The 17,357-nt window shown below is 39.6% G+C and overlaps 1 protein-coding gene across 1 annotated transcript; it reads left to right on the top strand.

Moving 5' to 3' along the window:
- The first annotated feature begins 6,624 nt into the window (after window positions 1–6,624).
- Window positions 6,625–7,575, top strand: LOC130917019 (olfactory receptor 52B2-like). Its single transcript, XM_057838057.1, has one exon. It carries the CDS (start codon window positions 6,625–6,627, stop codon window positions 7,573–7,575), a length of 951 nt encoding a protein of 316 aa, XP_057694040.1.
- The last annotated feature ends 9,782 nt before the right edge of the window (window positions 7,576–17,357 follow it).

Raw genomic sequence — 17,357 nt, 5'->3', positions numbered from 1 at the left:
TTGCGACATTGTTCGAATGGAGATGCAAATGCAAATTTGAAATTTTTCGTATTCTCAGAGAGTCACCACGTAAACGGCCTCTCAGTTTCAGGTACTGTTGAACAATTGCTATGTATCGTCTTGGTCTCCATTTACTGTCTTTATTGTGTATCATGATGTCAAAATGTTAATGCATTTAAATAATAAGTGTAAATTGAGCGGGACATATATTCATGTTCACCTGCTGTGAATTTTGCAGTGCAGCTATTTGTTAGAGAACAACTTTAGTTCAATTTGAGAACCTCCTATCCCTTTACAATACCTAAGAATTGGTGTTCTTAGGTATCGTCTAGGTGTCTCGATGTCAAAATGTTAGTTATGAGTAATAATAATAATACATAAGGGACTGTGATTGGCTGGCAACCTGTTCAAGGTGTACCCTGGCTCCTGGTCTAATTTGGGCAAAAAATTGCCCACCTCTGCTCTACCATCAAGCATATCTAATTCTTGGAACCTCATCGTTTTGAAAGTTGATTAATTACTTTCGTAATGAGTCGACTCATCGGCTAGTATATAAATCACGTTCTTTACTGTTCTATGACTTTGGGCAAGATATTTTAACTTGAAATGTGCTTTAGAACTAAAACTTGTGCACGGAGACAAATTGGACTTGGCATACTATTTAGCTATAATTGTTTTCCAAAGTAAAAACCGATGTTAGCAAATGTCTAATTTTGATCCGTTACAAAGATAATCATCTGATTAAATTGAAGACTACATAAAAACTAAGAATACTCACCGTTTTTTTCTCTCCCTACTGTATTTTGTTGTTTTTTTTTAATTAAAAAAGATTAAAATATTTTTCAAAAGTTATATAGTACAAGTATATCAATAAGGATACAAAATTTTATATTACAAAATTAATATTTTGCGGTTTTTCTTTAATTTTAAAAATGTGAAAAATAAAAATCAATAAAGGTATGGAATACACTCAAAAAATGCACATGCACTAGTTTAATTTTTAAATAGGTGTTTTTCATTGTATAGACACATTAGTTTTGTGTTTTTACACGTTACTGAATCCATTGTTGTATTTATCATGTAAGAGAGTTAAAACATTTATGAATAAGCATTGCTTAATAATTACGTAACGTGATTTTAACTTTTAAATAGGTGTTTTTCATCGTGTATACACATCAGCTTTGTGTTTTTACACATTACTGAATCCATTGTTGTATTACTTATGGAAAAGAGCCAATTAAAACCACAGGTGGGTAGAGCAGGCCAAAATTTTACTCAAGTAAGAGTAGTGTTACTTCAAAATAATATCACGCAAGTAAAAGTAGTCATCCAAAAAATGTACTCAAGTACATGTAAAAAAGTATCCAGTGAAAAGAATACTCAAGTAATGAGTAACATTGTGAGTAACTGCTTATTTTTGTTTTGTTTTACTGTAAACAAACGTATCTATATAAACTGTTGTTATAATGATACTGTACAATAACCCATTAAATAACCACATTTAGGCAAAGAAATAAAAAAAATAAAAAAATTAAAAAAAACCATTGAATTTCAGTGAGAAAAAAAAAAAAGCATTATTCATCCAAAGAACATGAGTGCCCTCTAGTGGAGAAAATAGTTCCTACTTTGAATAGTGAATAGTTCCTTCATAGTTAATATTATGAAGTTATAAGAATAATATCTCCGGTTTTCCATGGTCAGTTGGTGCCAAATGAAAACTGGGAAAGAGGTTTAAATCCGCGCTTTCGAGTCATGTTGAGGGCAGCGCTCGATGTTAAATACTTTACTTTTTAGGTTCTTTAAAGACAGCGCGTGGATGAACAGGCTGGCGTGATCATAGAACAGCAAACTTGCGTCAGATTGGAGTAATGGAGTCATGTGATTATTGGCGCGACGTCTCACTGGTGAAATTCGTGGAGCTATTCTTGTCATTGCTGGCAAAAAAATTAATCTAAAGAAGAAAGGACTCTTGTGTCGCAAATGAAAAACAAATAAACATGAAAAGTAACACCAGTTACTTTGCCAAGTAACTAATTACTCTTACATTCAGGTAACTGAGTTACTAACTCAAATACTTTTTGGGAGAAGTAATTTGTAACTGTAATTCATTACAGTGGGGCAAATAAGTATTTAATCAACCACCAATTGTGTAAGTTCTCCTACCTGAAAATATTAGAGAGGCCTGTAATTGTCAGCATGGGTAAACTTCAACCATGAGAGACAGAATGTGGGGGAAAAAAAAACAGAAAATCACATTGTTTGATTTTTAAAGAATTTATTTTCAAATTAGAGTGGAAAATAAGTATTTTGTCACCTACAAACAAGCAAGATTTCTGGCTGTCAAAGAGGTCTAATTTCTTCTAATGAGGTCTAACGAGGCTCCACTCGTTACCTGTATTAATGGCACCTGTTTTATCTCATTATCGGCATAAAAGACACCTGTCCACAACCTCAGTCAGTCACACTCCAAACTCCACTATAGCCAAGACCAAAAAGCTGTCGAAGGACACCAGAGACAAAATTGTAGACCTGCACCAGGATGGGAAGACTGAATCTGCAATAGGAAAAACGCTTGGTGTAAGGAAATCAACTGTGGCAGCAATTATTAGAAAATGGAATACATACAAGATCACCGATAATCTCCCTCGATCTGGGGCTCCATGCAAGACCTCACCCCGTGGCGTCAAAATGATAACAAGAACGGTGAGTAAAAATCCCAGAACCACACGGGGGGACCTAATGAATGACCTACAGAGAGCTGGGACCACAGCAATAAAGGCTACTATCAGTAACACAATGCGCTGCCAGGGACTCAAATCCTACACTGCCAGACTTGTCCCCCTGCTGAAGCCAGTACACGTCCAGGCCCGTCTGCGGTTCGCTAGAGAGCATTTGGATGATCCAGAAGAGGACTGTATAATGTGTTATGGTCAGATGAAACCAAAATAGAACTTTTTGGTAGAAACACAGGTTCTCGTGTTGGAAGAGAAAGAATACTGAATTGCATCCGAAGAACACCATACCCACTGTGAAGCATGGGGGTGGAAACATTGCTTTGGGGCTGTTTTTCTGCAAAGGGACCAGGACGACTGATCTGTGTAAAAGAAAGAATGAATGGGGCCATGCATCGAGAGATTTTGAGTGAAAATCTCCATCCGTCAGCAAAGGCAATGACAATGACAATGATCCCAAACACACAACCAGGGCAACAAAGGAGTGGCTTCCTAAGAAGCATTTCAAGGTCCTGGAGTGGCCTAACCAGTCTCCAGATCTCAACCCCATAGAAAATCTGTGGAGGGAGTTGAAAGTCCGTGTCCGTGCAGCCCCAAAACATCACTGCTCTAGAGGAGATCTGCATAGAGGAATGGGCCAAAATACCAGCAACAGTGTGTGAAAAGCTTGTGAAGAGTTACAGAAAAAGTTTGGCCTCCGTTTTTGCTAACAAAGGGTACAAAACAAAGTATTGAGATGAACTTTTGGGATTGACCAAATATTTATTTTCCACCATGATTTGCAAATAAATTCTTTAAAAATCAAACGATGTGATTTTCTGTTTTTTTTGTTTTTTTCCCCACTTTCTGTCTCATATGGTTGAGGTTTACCCATGTTGAAAATTGCAGGCCTCTCTAATATTTTTGGTAACATTTTATAATAACTATCCGTTTTACTAGTTAATAGATCATTAGTAAACTGTTGATAAATGATTTATTGTTGATTTGTGACGTATTTGTTAACAGTTTGTTAAGCATTTACAGGGTGTTCCAATATGGTTGACTCCATTCTAAACGCCCATGCTAGTTGATGGATCTTAATAAAACTATATACACTTTATGTTGAAGGTCATAAGTTTTATTGGTTAAATATACAAAGAAAAGTACAAATATTTGTTGGTTCTATGGCAGATTTTCATAAATGTGCAACATAAACGCTGCCTGCAAAATGCCTTATCAAAATGCCTTTAATTTTGAAGTGAATGGCATTTCTTAACCTGAAAAGATAGAAATGCCAGACGTTACACACAAAAACTTGAAACGTTTCTAAACTGTGTTTCAGGTTAAGAACACCCTGTAAATGCTGAACAAACTGTTAACAAATACTTCACAAATCAACAATAAATTGTTTATCAACAGTTTACTAATGATCTATTAACTAGTAAAACGGATAGTATTATAAAGTGTTACCAACACTGATTTTCAAGTGGGAGAACTTGCACAATTAGTGGTTGACTAAATACTTAATTGCCCCACTGTAAGTACAAAATGGCCTTTTATTTGTTTGTTTTCAGAAAAATATCAGACACACAGGATGGTTCTGAGGTTGTTGTTGATGAGTTGAAGAATACAAATCATCTTCCTCCCCAAAGAGCTTTCAGCAACGTCACGCAGTTTACAATGTCTTTATAAGCAGCATCTCACACACAGAGCATCCTGCTCATTGGCACTGCTGTGTAGCCACATGTGTTGTTCAATATTTATTTTTTTTAAACTGAATTGGCTTTAATGCTGAATTAGAACGCCACTGTTATTGCGTATTGAGGTGATACATTGGTAAGTACTGCATTATTAACTGATGAATTGTTTATGATGATTTTACAGATGATCTTCGTTTTACAGCTTTCCTGACATACTGGACTACATGTATTGTGCAAATGGCATAAAAGTGTTTCTTGGAGAAATAATATAAAAGTACATTGCCATTATATTTCACTGTATTTATCCTGCCTATCCCTGTGCATATTGCTATGTTGTCATTTCCCCCCTTCCTGTCTGTTTTAGCTCTACAAATAATCTTTTTACATGAAGTGTGGTATTTTCTGTTTTGGGTGCAATTTCAGGAAGAACTTCAAATGTGTCATATCTTTTTAGGAGACAATTTATTGGACTTTTTCAGATTTTATTTTAACATTACTGTCCAACTCTTCAGTGTTTCGTCACTTTGCTGTTATTTACCACTGTGCCTTTGTGTGACTCTTTTCAGCGCTTTCTCTCTTTAGAACTAATTGCTTGAGTTACAATTGATACATTATGAAGTGTTTTCTTGGACTGATGAGAAATTTTGAGAAATGTTTATATTAGGGCTGTCAAAATGATCGCATTAACGGGCGGTAATTATTTTTTTGATTTAATCACGTTAAAATATTTGACACATTTAACCCTTAAAGATCTGCAACATGAAGCAATTATCAGAGAATCCCAAAATTTGAAAAATAAGGTCCTAATGAAACCTTTTTTTCAAATTTGTAACAAAATGTCAAAATGAATATGTGTAATAAGCGCTCTAATATCTATAACCCAAGCTAAATCAGTTTTTTTTTCTCCTCATGGAACGTGCAGATGCATGTGTTGACTTGCATCCATCATTATTTTTTTCAAAAAGAAAAAATTCTGAATTACTCTCAAAATCATGAAATTTTAGGTGTATCAAATGTAATACATTTGGCAATAAAATTAATGCACATGCCCCGCTCAAACAGATTAAAATGACAGCAAAGTGTCATGTCCACTTGTTGCTTGTGTTTTTTGGTGTTTTGTCGCCCTCTGCTGGCACTTGGGTGAGACTGATTTTATGGGTTTCAGCACCATGAGCATTGTGTAATTACTGACATTAACAATGGCGAGCGACTAGTTTATTTTTTGATTGAAAATATTAAAAAATTTATTAAAACGGAAACATTAAGAGGGGTTTTAATATAACATTTCTATAACTTGTACTAACATTTATCCTTTAAGAACTACAAGTCTTTCTATCCATGGATCGCTTTAACAGAATGTTAATAATGTTAATGCCATCTTGTTGATTTATTGTTATAATAAACAAATACTTATGTACAGTATGTTGAATGTATATATCCGTCTTGTCTCTTATCTTTTCATTCCAACAATAATTTACAGAAAAATATGTCTTATTTTATAGATGGTTTGAATTGCAATTACGATTAATTCATTTTAAGCTGTGATTAACTCGATTAAAATTTTTAGTGCTGCAACGATTGAGTAGCTCGAGTATTCGATTAGAAAAAAATACTCGAATTAAATGTTTTTGTTTCGAGTATTCGTTTAATTAAAGTGGCGTTGTAATGGTTTATTTTGAAAGTGTTTGCATTTAGTTTTATTGATTAGGGCGGATACACTGCCTGGTCTGCCTCTTTTCACATAGCTGAATCCAACTGCTCCCTGTTACGACCAACGTAAGCCAAGTTTTTGTTTGAGCTAATGTTTTTTAATGCATTCATAATTTAGTTTTCAGGTATATTTAGACGTTTTTTTGTGGGAATATGTGTCCGAACCATTTGTTAAGAGCATTGTAAAAACACTTTTGCATTTTATAGCATTTAAGCTAGCGGACTTTTTCTATTTAAGTTAGCCCATTGTTCTTTTGTTGTACACAGATCCTCATTTAAAAGAAAAAAATATACCGTTTGAGGCTCAGCTCAGGTATTTTAATTTTTCGTGTTTCTTATCCGATTACTCGATTATTCGAACTAACTAGTCCATCGATTAATCAACTACTAAAATATTCGATAGCTGCAGCCCTAAAAAATTTTAATCGTTTGACAGCCCTAGTTTATATACATTTTATACTTACGTAGTTGTTTGCAAATTGCTGAACCTAGGTGGCTGAAAAATGGAGAGGCCTTACAACACTTCGTCCATGCTGGTGACCCAGCACTATAACATCCCACCCGAGGGCGTACTGCCTACCTTTTTCCTGGCCAGCCTCAGCTACATGATCATCCTACTTTGCAACCTGCTTCTCCTCCTCACCATTGTTCTGAACAAGAACCTGTGGAAGCCCATGTACCTGTTCCTGCTCAACATGCCCATCAATGACCTGCTGGGCTCGTCAGCCTTCTTCCTGCATCTGCTCAAGGAGATACTGAGCAACAACGGGTACATGTGGTTCCCGGCGTGCGTAACTCAGGCCTTTTTCATCCACATCTATGCAGCAGCTACCGTGCTCATCCTCACCGCCATGGCGTACGACCGATACGTAGCCATCTGCCTGCCGCTCCAGTACAACACGGTGATGACGCACGGCCATGTGGTGAGGATCATCACGGCCATTTGGCTGTTGTGTTTGTTGATGATCAGCGTGCTCTTCGTCTTACTATTGCGGCTTCCGCGCTGCCGTTCCACTATTTACAACATTTACTGTGACAACCCATCCTTGCTAGCTTTGGTGTGCGCCAACACCACCGTCAACCATGCGTACGGCCTGTTCATCGTGGGCATTACCCAGTTGATGGCCAATTCCGTCATCGTTTTCTCCTACTTCCAAATCCTGATGGTGTCCTGCCGGACCCGACGAGCCGACACCAAGGCTAAGGTGATGCAGACGTGCGCCACGCACCTCTTTGTCTTTCTGTTCCTGGAATGTCTGGGGCTTTTCACCATCATCTCCTACAGGGTCAAGCAGTTCCCGCCCAGTTTACGTAATTTCATCGGGTCCTCCACCCTCATTTTCCCACCTTGGCTCAATCCAATTGTCTACGGGATCAAGACAAAAGAGATCCGAAGCATAATAGTGCACTTTTTTAGGAGGAAAATCATCCATTCTTGTGATGGAAAGCTCTGAACCTCTAGTTCATTTGTGTTGATTATTTAGAACAGGGGTGCCCAAGTCCGGTCCTTGAGAGCCCCTATCCAGCTTGTTTTCCATGTTGCCCTCCTCCAACACACCTGAATCAAATCATCCGTATCATTCTCAAGCTCCTGCAGCGCTTGCTGATGAGCTGATCATTTGATTTAGGTGTGTTAAAGGAGGGAGACATGGGAAAACAAGCCGAATAGGGGCTCTCGAGGACCGGACTTGGGCACCCCTGATTCAGAATAAATATGCGTTGACGTGACAGCAAAATTCTGAAGTTGATACTCATCTGTATGACACCTACAGGCTCAAAAAAGCGAAAAAGGGTATTTATGCAAGCTCCTTATCTCAAGTGGTTACACACAACTGCTTTATGTAACTGTTGCAGTAGGGCAAATAAGTATTTAGTCAACCACTAATTGTGCAAGTTCTGCCACTTGAAAATATTAGAGAGGCCTGTGATTGTCAACATGGGTAAACCTCAACCATGAGAGACAGAATGTGGGAAAAAAAACAGAAAATCACATTGTTTGATTTTAAATAATTTATTTCCAAATTAGAATGGAAAATAAGTATTTGGTCACCTACAAACAAGCAAGATTTCTGGCTGTCAAAGAGGTCAAACTTCTTCTAACGAGGTCAAACAAGGCTCCACTCCAATGAGTGCCCTTGCCAAGATCTTACAATGCGACCAAAACCTGGACAACCCGCCTGCCTGGATCGAATCAACTGAATAAACTAACCGCTGAATTATGAACTAATCTACTGGATCTAATCAACATAACGAGCACATGGACACGATCGACATGGACTATTGGGAAAATGAACAATCAAGGGGGATGGTTAAATAAAAAAAATAAAAGAACCTTGTAATCACTACACAATCTGAATGTCAAAAATTGTTATTTGATATTTTCTGCGTCCTAAGGTATACTGTGGGCGGGTTTAAATAAGCTTCGGCTTCTCCCGTCTGCCCTTTTCTCTTCGGGTTGAATTAAATGTAAACACATATAAATTATGTATGCTTGATGGATTTGTAATGCCTGAAGGGAAAATAAATAAAGATAGAAAGAAAGATCCCCAACCTTTTTTGCACCATGGACCGGTGTGATTTGGGTCTTTTTTTCACGGACCGGTGTCCCGTCAAATTTTGCACCCTTATAAAATTTTGCTCCCAAAGCTTTTGTGGCGGTGAAAAAAACCCTCTTTTATATTCAGTTGGACTCTCAATGTTATCCAATGGTGCTAAAAAACTATTTACATCACAAACATACATGTGCAGCACGGAATTGGCGTAAATTAATGCTTAACGACACGGCGAAGTCGTTAAGTGAGAGGGCAGTTGTTGTGTGCACTAGTGACGAGATTTGTCGTTCACTTGAGTAAACGAATCCATTCCGGTTCGTTCAGTAAAAAGATTCGTTCAAAGAAATCGTTCAACGAATCGTTCGCGCCCCTCATCTCCCTCCCCGCCCAAACGAATCGTTCGGTTACTGAACGGGTAGTGACGTTGCCGAACGAATCACCAAAGACCGCTTCGCAGTATAACTGAACGGGAAGTGACATTGCTTGGTCCCTCCCTCTCTTCCACATTGACCACTCGTCGTAGTTTCAGAAATGAGTGACAGGCGGTATCATTCTGCTTTCACAGACAGCCTCGTCTCCCTCCTGCTGCTGCAAAAGCGAGGGAGAACTTCCGCGTCGTCTGTCCTAGTTCTATGGGCTCAAAGTCATGGCTCGTGCTTGCATTTCGATTTAGGACACGGTTAAACATTTTCCTTTTGTGAGGGGAGTAGGGGGCGGGGGCGCACGGACTTTCTTTAGCAGGTTCTTGATCACACATACAATCACATATACAGCATGTTTGCTGTCACGAAAATAAAAATACATCGAAAGTTTAATTTCTGAATATGGAACGACCAACACATCATATTTACATCTCGCTCTGTTGTATTTTTGTTTTTTAGTATTAAGATGATCGTGTTGAATTTTTGCACTGGTATTAATAAATAAAATAATCCGGTCAGCTCCCCTGTCGTCCCCGCATCTCAGATCGTCAAATGCTGACGAGAAATAATTGTTTGCTCTTTACGATGTCGCCTTTCTACTCTCATTAGTCTGTTAAGAAAAATGTAGACATATTGCGACATCTCCCGTGTCCGCGTGCTTTGTTTTTGGGCGCTTGAGTAGCACATGATGGACGGATTGACATAATTTGTCAAACCAACCAACACCTGACACGAAAAAAAAAAAAAAAACACTCGGAAAAAAATTACATGTATATACAGTTTCATTGCAAATCAGTTTTATGGTGATCATATTGTTTTTTTGCACTGGTATTAATAAATAAAATAATCCGGTCAGCTCCCCTGTCGTCCCCGCATCTCAGATCGTCAAATGCTGACGAGAAATAATTGTTAGCTCTTTACGATGTCGCCTTTCTACTCTCATTAGTCTGTTAAGAAAAATGTAGACATATTGCGACATCTCCCGTGTCTGCGTGCGTTGTTTTGGGCGCTTGAGTAGCACATGATGGACGGATTGACATCATTTGTCAAACCAACCAACACCAGACACGCTGACACGAAAAAAAAAATAAAACACTCGGGAAAAAATTGACATGTATATACAGTTTCATTGCAAATCAGTATCATGGTGATCATACTAAATATTTTTTTCTGTGCACATATGAGGTAAATATCGCTGCCATGAAGCCTCCATATAGTGACAGTTCTCTGCCCGCTTCACTGCCGTCACGCGACCGCAGCTCAGCTTTTGCTTGCCTCGTAGCTACCCGTGTTTTAAATTACTGTAAATTTGATAGTATGTCGTCATAGGCAGTCACGAGTTTGTTGAGAAAAGTACTACTCTAAACAATGCTCGCTAGATTTGTGTGGTGTTTTTGTCTGTTTGAGCAGCATTTGATAGGCTCCACGTTAACAAATATGTGACAAAGTCATTTCCTTTCATTTTCTGATTCGTTCACCGCATAGTCATTACTGGAAAATCAAGTTAGCAGCAAGCTAGGTCAGGAACCGGAGGACCGAGTCACTGAACGGGAAGTGACAAAACTCAGTCTTGCCCCCCTGCCTGCACGCTGGCTGCTTATTGGCCACACGTGGACGTGAGTGACAAACGCCCTGATTCTGTTTCCGTTCCCTCCCCTGCCCGCAATGAGGCTGGCGTCTGATTGGTCGTGTGCGATGTCAGAAGACGCTGCCGCTTGCTCAACGCCCTCCCACGCAGCGAACAAGCACCACCTTCATAGAACGAATCAGTGCAGATGATGATTAGTTCGGTCTCGTTCACCAAAACAATTCGTTCAAAAAGAACGAATCGTTCGCGACCGATACAACACTAGTGTGCACCTAACATGGCAAACGTAAGTTAATATTCCTTTCTTTAAAGAAAGTTTGTAGTGTGTACTTAGGAATCGCTGCATTCGCGGTCCTTTTTAACGTTACGCGCATGCCAACTTTGTCAGAACACCGGCAATGTGTGGCAGAAAAATACAGCAAATATAAAATAGCATTTGTTTTTAGCCCCGTCGTGTTAAGTGCAGGGAAAAAATACAACTCACCCTCTGATTCAGTGGGAGGGCTGAGTTTGTTTCGTTGAGACGAGATGGTCCCGAGATGGGAGAGTGAGAGAAGCTAGCATCACAAATACACGATGTTGGAAATTGTAGCACAGATATCAGCGCGCTCCTAGCGATGTCAGGATATTCCGAAATGACTTTAATCCAGAACTTCGGTAGAGTTGTTGTCTCAAATGTATGTTTAAGTCGCCGTGATTTGCGATCTCTACAAGCGGATATTCCTGTTCCACAGACATGCTCGAATCACTCGATTTATTCACATACATACGGGTCACGAATTCACTCCTTCGCAGTTCGTGGGTCTTTAGTGATTGGGAAGTAGCATAAATTTTGTTTTCTTTGAGGTTGTAGGCACATCTTCTGGCTCGTCAGGTTCCTTTGGTTCCTTTTCCCCCGTAAAAAGTCTGTCCAAAGACGTCTGTTATTCATTCTAGTGTGGGGGCTAATTATTTCCTGGGAATAATTGTGATTGGCGACGACTGACGTCATACGTTATTATCGAGTCCAAGCACGCATAGATATACAAAACAAGATTTAGTGCTAACAGCCCAATCAATGCATTTCTATGATGACCTCCTATCCTGTAGTTGTATATCTAGTGTAGACAGGGATATTGGTGGCACAGGCCAAAGTCAATTGGCCAGAATGCAGTCGTTAATAAATTATTAATTCTGCGTGGCCCGGTACCAGTCCGCGGCCCGGTCGTTGGGGACCCCTGCTCTAGCGCAGTGATGTGTTGGGGCTGTTGTTGGGCAACACGGACTTTCAACTCCCTCCACAGATATTCTATGGGGTTGAGATCTGGAGACTGGCTAGGCCACTCCAGGACCTTGAAATGCTTCTTACGCAGGGGTGAAAGTGGTTAGAATTTCTTGTTAGACCTCCCCGATGTGAAGTTCACCACGGAGCCAGAAATTTTATTTTATTATTTATTTATTTATTTATTTATTTTTTTTAGGGGTGGTGGTGGGGGGGGGTGTCAAAACTACTGAATTGCAAAGAAAACTGTTTTGGTCAGTTATTTCTATAACATACAAAAACTGATTTTCATTCAAAATTGTATTTTTTCAATGATTTGCAAAATAAAAGTTAACAAAAACAGCAAACCCCAACCTCCATCTCCTAATTTTTATTTTCCCTCATTTCCTCACGTACTACATGCCAAATCCTAACCACTTAAGAACATCGGATGTATATTAAAATTGAATTTAATGGAAACATTTACTTTTTGTTGTTTTTTTAATCATAAAGATATAAGAAACATGCATTCAGGAAAATAAGTACAAATGACATATTATGCAGAGTGAAATGGAATATATTTTGACGATCACGCGGACATTGACTTTTTTAAATATACAGGAAATAAATAAGTAGCCTAACATAAATGAACAAATATAAGTCCAACGTGCACATTGACAGCTAAGATGTTCTGAACCTCCCCATCAGAGCAAATAAAACTAAATATGATAATAAGCCTCCTTAACCCTTGCCTTGCTCTTAAAGATTTGATCCATTTTCTGTTGCATTGCCCTTTTTTTGTTGCACCAATTCAACAAACTTTTTTTTTTTTTGCTGTTTCAGAAAGCATGCACATTTGAACCAATCAGAGCTAACTATCTCTGGTGATCACATGTCAGGATGTCAGCCAATTTAATGGATAAATGAGTCCAGGCTTTTTGCTTTGCTGCGTGCATTCGCTCATTGACGTGACTCGTCATCGTCACACTCAGATAACTGCAGCAGCTGGGGAAACCTCCAAGCCGTCCGTGGAATAAAATAAATAATAAATATAGGTGGAAACGGATTACGCTACACAAGCCCTTTATCGTGCTTGTTGTTAACACTTGTGTATGTAAATCTGATGGCAAGGCAAGGCAAGGCAAATTTATTTATATAGCACAATTCAACACAAGGCAATTCAAAGTGCTTTACATCACATGAAGATCATAAAAATCACATTTAAATCAACACAACGCAGAAACGAAGACAAAAGATCGCATTTAATCACAGAATAAAAATAAATAAATAAATAAAAATAAAACAAAAACTACTACTAATAATAATAATTGAAATCAGCAATGGAGATAAAAACAAGAGGAATAGAAAGCAGGTAGATTGAAATATATAGGCAGTTATAGATATGCAGTGCTAAACAAAAGCGTTTTTAGCCCTGATTTAAAAGAGCTAACAGTTTGAGCATACTTCAGACGTTCGGGTAACTTGTTCCAGAGGTGAGGAGCATAATAACTAAATGCTGCCTCACCCTGCTTGATTCTTGTTCTTGGAACATGCAGAAGACCGGTTCCAGACGACCTTAGGGGTCTAGATGTCTCATAGGACTCTAACAAGTCAAGCATGTATTTTGGTCCAAGGCCATTAAGTGTTTTGTAGACGAGCAGTAGTATTTTATAGTCTATCCTTTGACTTACTGGAAGCCAGTGTAGCGATTTCAAAACTGGTGTAATGTGGTCCAGCTTCCTTGTATTTGTGAGGACTCTGGCTGCAGCATTCTGTACCAGCTGCAACTTCCTGACTGATTTTTTATCAAGACCTGTAAATATACCGTTGCAATAGTCCAATCTGCTGAAAATGAATGCATGCATAAGTTTTTCCATGTCTTGTTGAGTCAGAAGCCCCTTAATTCTGGTTATATTTTTTAGGTGGTAATAAGCGGATTTAGTGACGGACTTTAAATGGCTATCAAATTTTAGGTCTGAGTCAATAATTACGCCAAGGTTTCTGACTTGATTTGTAGCTGTAAGTGACATTGTGCTAAGTTGGCTGCTTATCTTTGACCTTTCCTTTTTTGGCCCAAAAATGATCACCTCTGTCTTCTGCACATTAAACTGGAGAAAATTCTGGCACATCCATTCATTGATTTGATGAATGCATTTGCTCAGGGTGACTAAGGGACTATAATCATGTTGGTAGATTGTTTTCTTCTTGAAGATGAAATGCATGTGTGGCAACTTTGTATTGTTGTTTTTTTTTTTACATAGCGTTTTGACAGTTGCTGTCATATTTTCGGAATCAAAGCACCATGTACCAGAACAGCATTCCGGCCCTGAATCTTATAGCGGAATTGCGTTCCTGACCGTTCTGGCCCACTTTCACCCGTTCTTACGAAGCCACTCCTTTGTTGCCCTGGCTGTGTGTTTGGGATCATTGTCATGCTGAAAGACCCAGCCACGTCTCATCTTCAATGCCCTTGCTGATGGAAGGAGATTTTCACTCAAAATCTCGATACATGCCCCCATTCATTCTTTCCTTTACACAGATCCAGTGTTTCCCACAGGATTTTAGGAGACTGTGGTGGGAGGGTCTCTGACCCTCGGGGTAGGGTGTGTGTGTACATTTTCAAGCCTGGTGTATCTCTTTAGGGCATTTTGAGACCACTGAATGTAATATAAATTGCTGTATATGAACATAACAGGTTGGTATCATCCTTAAGAACACACAAAGGCATATCAGGAATATTTCAAATTTAATCTTGAATCAAAAAGCCATGACACAAAGTCATTAATTCATTCACTCACTCATTCAATCCATTGTTCATTCATTCACTACTGACACACGCTGCACCCTGCCATTGAACATTTAATTTTTCTTGGCTTTGTGTACGTCCTCCTGTGACGTACACGACTCCTTTCAATTTCAAACCAAAATTTACGTCGCCTACGTTGCCTCAGCACAAGCACAGTGTTGATCCTTTGCTGCATTTCGACCATTTTGCGGGCAGTAAAACGCATGAAAACAGAGAACACAAACGGAAAGGAGGCTTCCATGTTGCTTTGCATTGACAACTTCCTTGAACTGAATGAATTCGGTCGCACTTGTCGAAGCGCATCTTAGCGTGGTGACGTCACGCACCTTACGCACGGCTGAGGAGGGGTGGGGGTTAGACGGGTGAAAAAAAAAAAAAAAAGACGGCTTTTTTCGTCAATGGGAAAGGTGCCAAATGCCAATTGCTAGTGGGTTGCATCGGCTTGGAAAAACGCGCGTTGACCCACTAGTTTCAGTGGGAAAGGGGCATTTAGTCAAAAGAAATTAAAGTGGGAGGGGCCTTTGGAGCAAACATTGTACTCTCCTTTACTTGATAATTATGCACCTTATGCATATTTGGCACACCTGTCAGCACCTCTAGTCATGCCCTTACCCTGTTCATTGTGGAGAAGTCCCTCTCGCAGTTGACGCTGGAGACTGGAATGACCAGAGCAACTCCTGCCAAGTGGCTCAACGGGAGAGTCGGCTATATGTTCCAATCCGTGGTAAATTCGGTTTTACATGACCAAAAGCACATCGAGTCGCTAAAACCAACAGTCTGTCTCGCGCTAGCCATGTTGAATATGTTGAAATGTCTCTCGCTAGTTTCTTGTCGCTTTACCGACGTCGCGTCAGCCCGTCGCTGATTGGTCCGCTCCGCTGTCTATTTGCTGTGGCTGGCTCCGCCCTGGAAATTTTTTTCTGGTGTACCAGGCTAGTAGTCCCGTCTATGAGTGCGACCTGTTGGCGCGTGCGTGTGTCTGTGTGTGTGCTCGCGCGGGTAGTAGAGTGGAATGGGCTACAGCTGTGTAATCGGCTGACTGACGCATCTGATTATTATCTTTTTTTTTGTTGTTGTTTTTTTTCGGCGGGGGGGCAAACGAGAGGCCCGCCACAGTCTCGTTCATTGGTGGGAAACACTGAGATCAGTCGTCCTGGTCCCTTTGCAGAAAAACAGCCCCAAAGCATGAAGTTTCCACCCCCATGCTTCACAGTGGGTATGGTGTTCTTTGGATGCAATTCAGTATTCTCTCTCCTCCAAACACGAGAACCTTTGTTTCAGCAAAAAGTTCTATTTTGGTCTCATCTGACCATATCACATTCTCCCAGTCCTCTTCTGGATCATCTAAATGCTCTCTAGTGAACCGCAGACAGGCCGGGACGTGTACTTACTTCAGCAGGGGGACACGTCTGGCAGTGCAGGATTTGAGTCCCTGGCGGCGCATTGAGTTACTGTGGTCCCAGTTCTCTGTAGGTCATTCACTATGTCCCCCCGTGTGGTTCTGGGATTTTTGCTCACTGTTCTTGTTATCATTTTGACGCCACGGGGTGAGATCTTGCATGGAGCCCCAGATCGAGGGAAATTATCAGTGGTCTTGTATGACTTCCATTTTCTAATAATTGCTCCCACAGTTGATGTCTTTACACCAAGCGTTTTACCTATAGCAGATTCAGTCTTCCCAGCCTGGTGCAGGTCTACAATTTTGTCTCTGGTGTCCTTCGACAGCTCTTTGGTCTTGGCCATAGTGGGGTTTGGAGTGTGACTGACTGAAGTTTTGGACAGGTGTCTTTTATACCGATAATGAGTTAAAACAGGTGCCATTAATACAGCTAGCGAGTGGAGCCTCGTTAGACCTCGTTAGAAGAAGTTAGACCTCTTTGACAGCCAGAAATCTTGCTTGTTTGTAGGTGACCAAATGCTTATTTTCCACTCTAATTTGGAAATAAATTCTTTAAAAAATCAAACAATGTGATTTTCTGTCCCCCCCCCCCCCCCGACATTCTGTCTTTCATGGTTGAGGTTTACCCATGTTGAGAATTACAGGCCTCGCTAATCTTTTAGAGTAGGAGAACTTGCACAATTGGTGGTTGACTAAATACTTATTTGCCCCACTGTAGCAAATATCACAGTGTGAAGACACAGCTGTGAATGGCCACAGCTGGATTTTTGGGGGATTTTATGGGTGAAACATGGTCATATAACAAGGGTCGCGATGCAGAAATCGCAGACATCAAGGAGTGGTCGAGATTTTCTTTTTTATATATTTACCCTTTTAAACGTTTCAATTTTTCTTAGTTTGGTTTGATTATTTATCATCTTACATATCGGTGAAAATGCGACGGTAACAGAAAAAATACAATTAAGCGATAGTTATGGGGTAGATATCCGTACTTTTTTACAGACACCATTTTTTTCATTGTGATGTAAGTTGTTTAAAAGTTCAAAGTATGCGAGTGAAGATTTTTTTTAAACGAAATATTAGACATCAATTAATGATTCTAAGCCAAAAATGATAGACATTTTAAAAATATAATTAATTACCTTCGTTTTATGGCTGGGTTGAAACAAAAGCGTTTGCGCGACGTCTGTAAACGGGGGGTTTCAAGGTAAAACGGACAAATTAAAAAT

Source organism: Corythoichthys intestinalis, chromosome 6 (assembly GCF_030265065.1).
Source record: "Corythoichthys intestinalis isolate RoL2023-P3 chromosome 6, ASM3026506v1, whole genome shotgun sequence".
Taxonomy (NCBI): Eukaryota; Metazoa; Chordata; class Actinopteri; order Syngnathiformes; family Syngnathidae; genus Corythoichthys; species Corythoichthys intestinalis.
This window is presented reverse-complemented; position numbering and strand designations above follow the sequence as displayed.

Bases quoted from the DNA above. Each gene is read 5' to 3' on its own strand.
- LOC130917019 (XM_057838057.1), top strand. From the start codon at position 6,625: ATGGAGAGGCCTTACAACACTTCGTCCATGCTGGTGACCCAGCACTAT.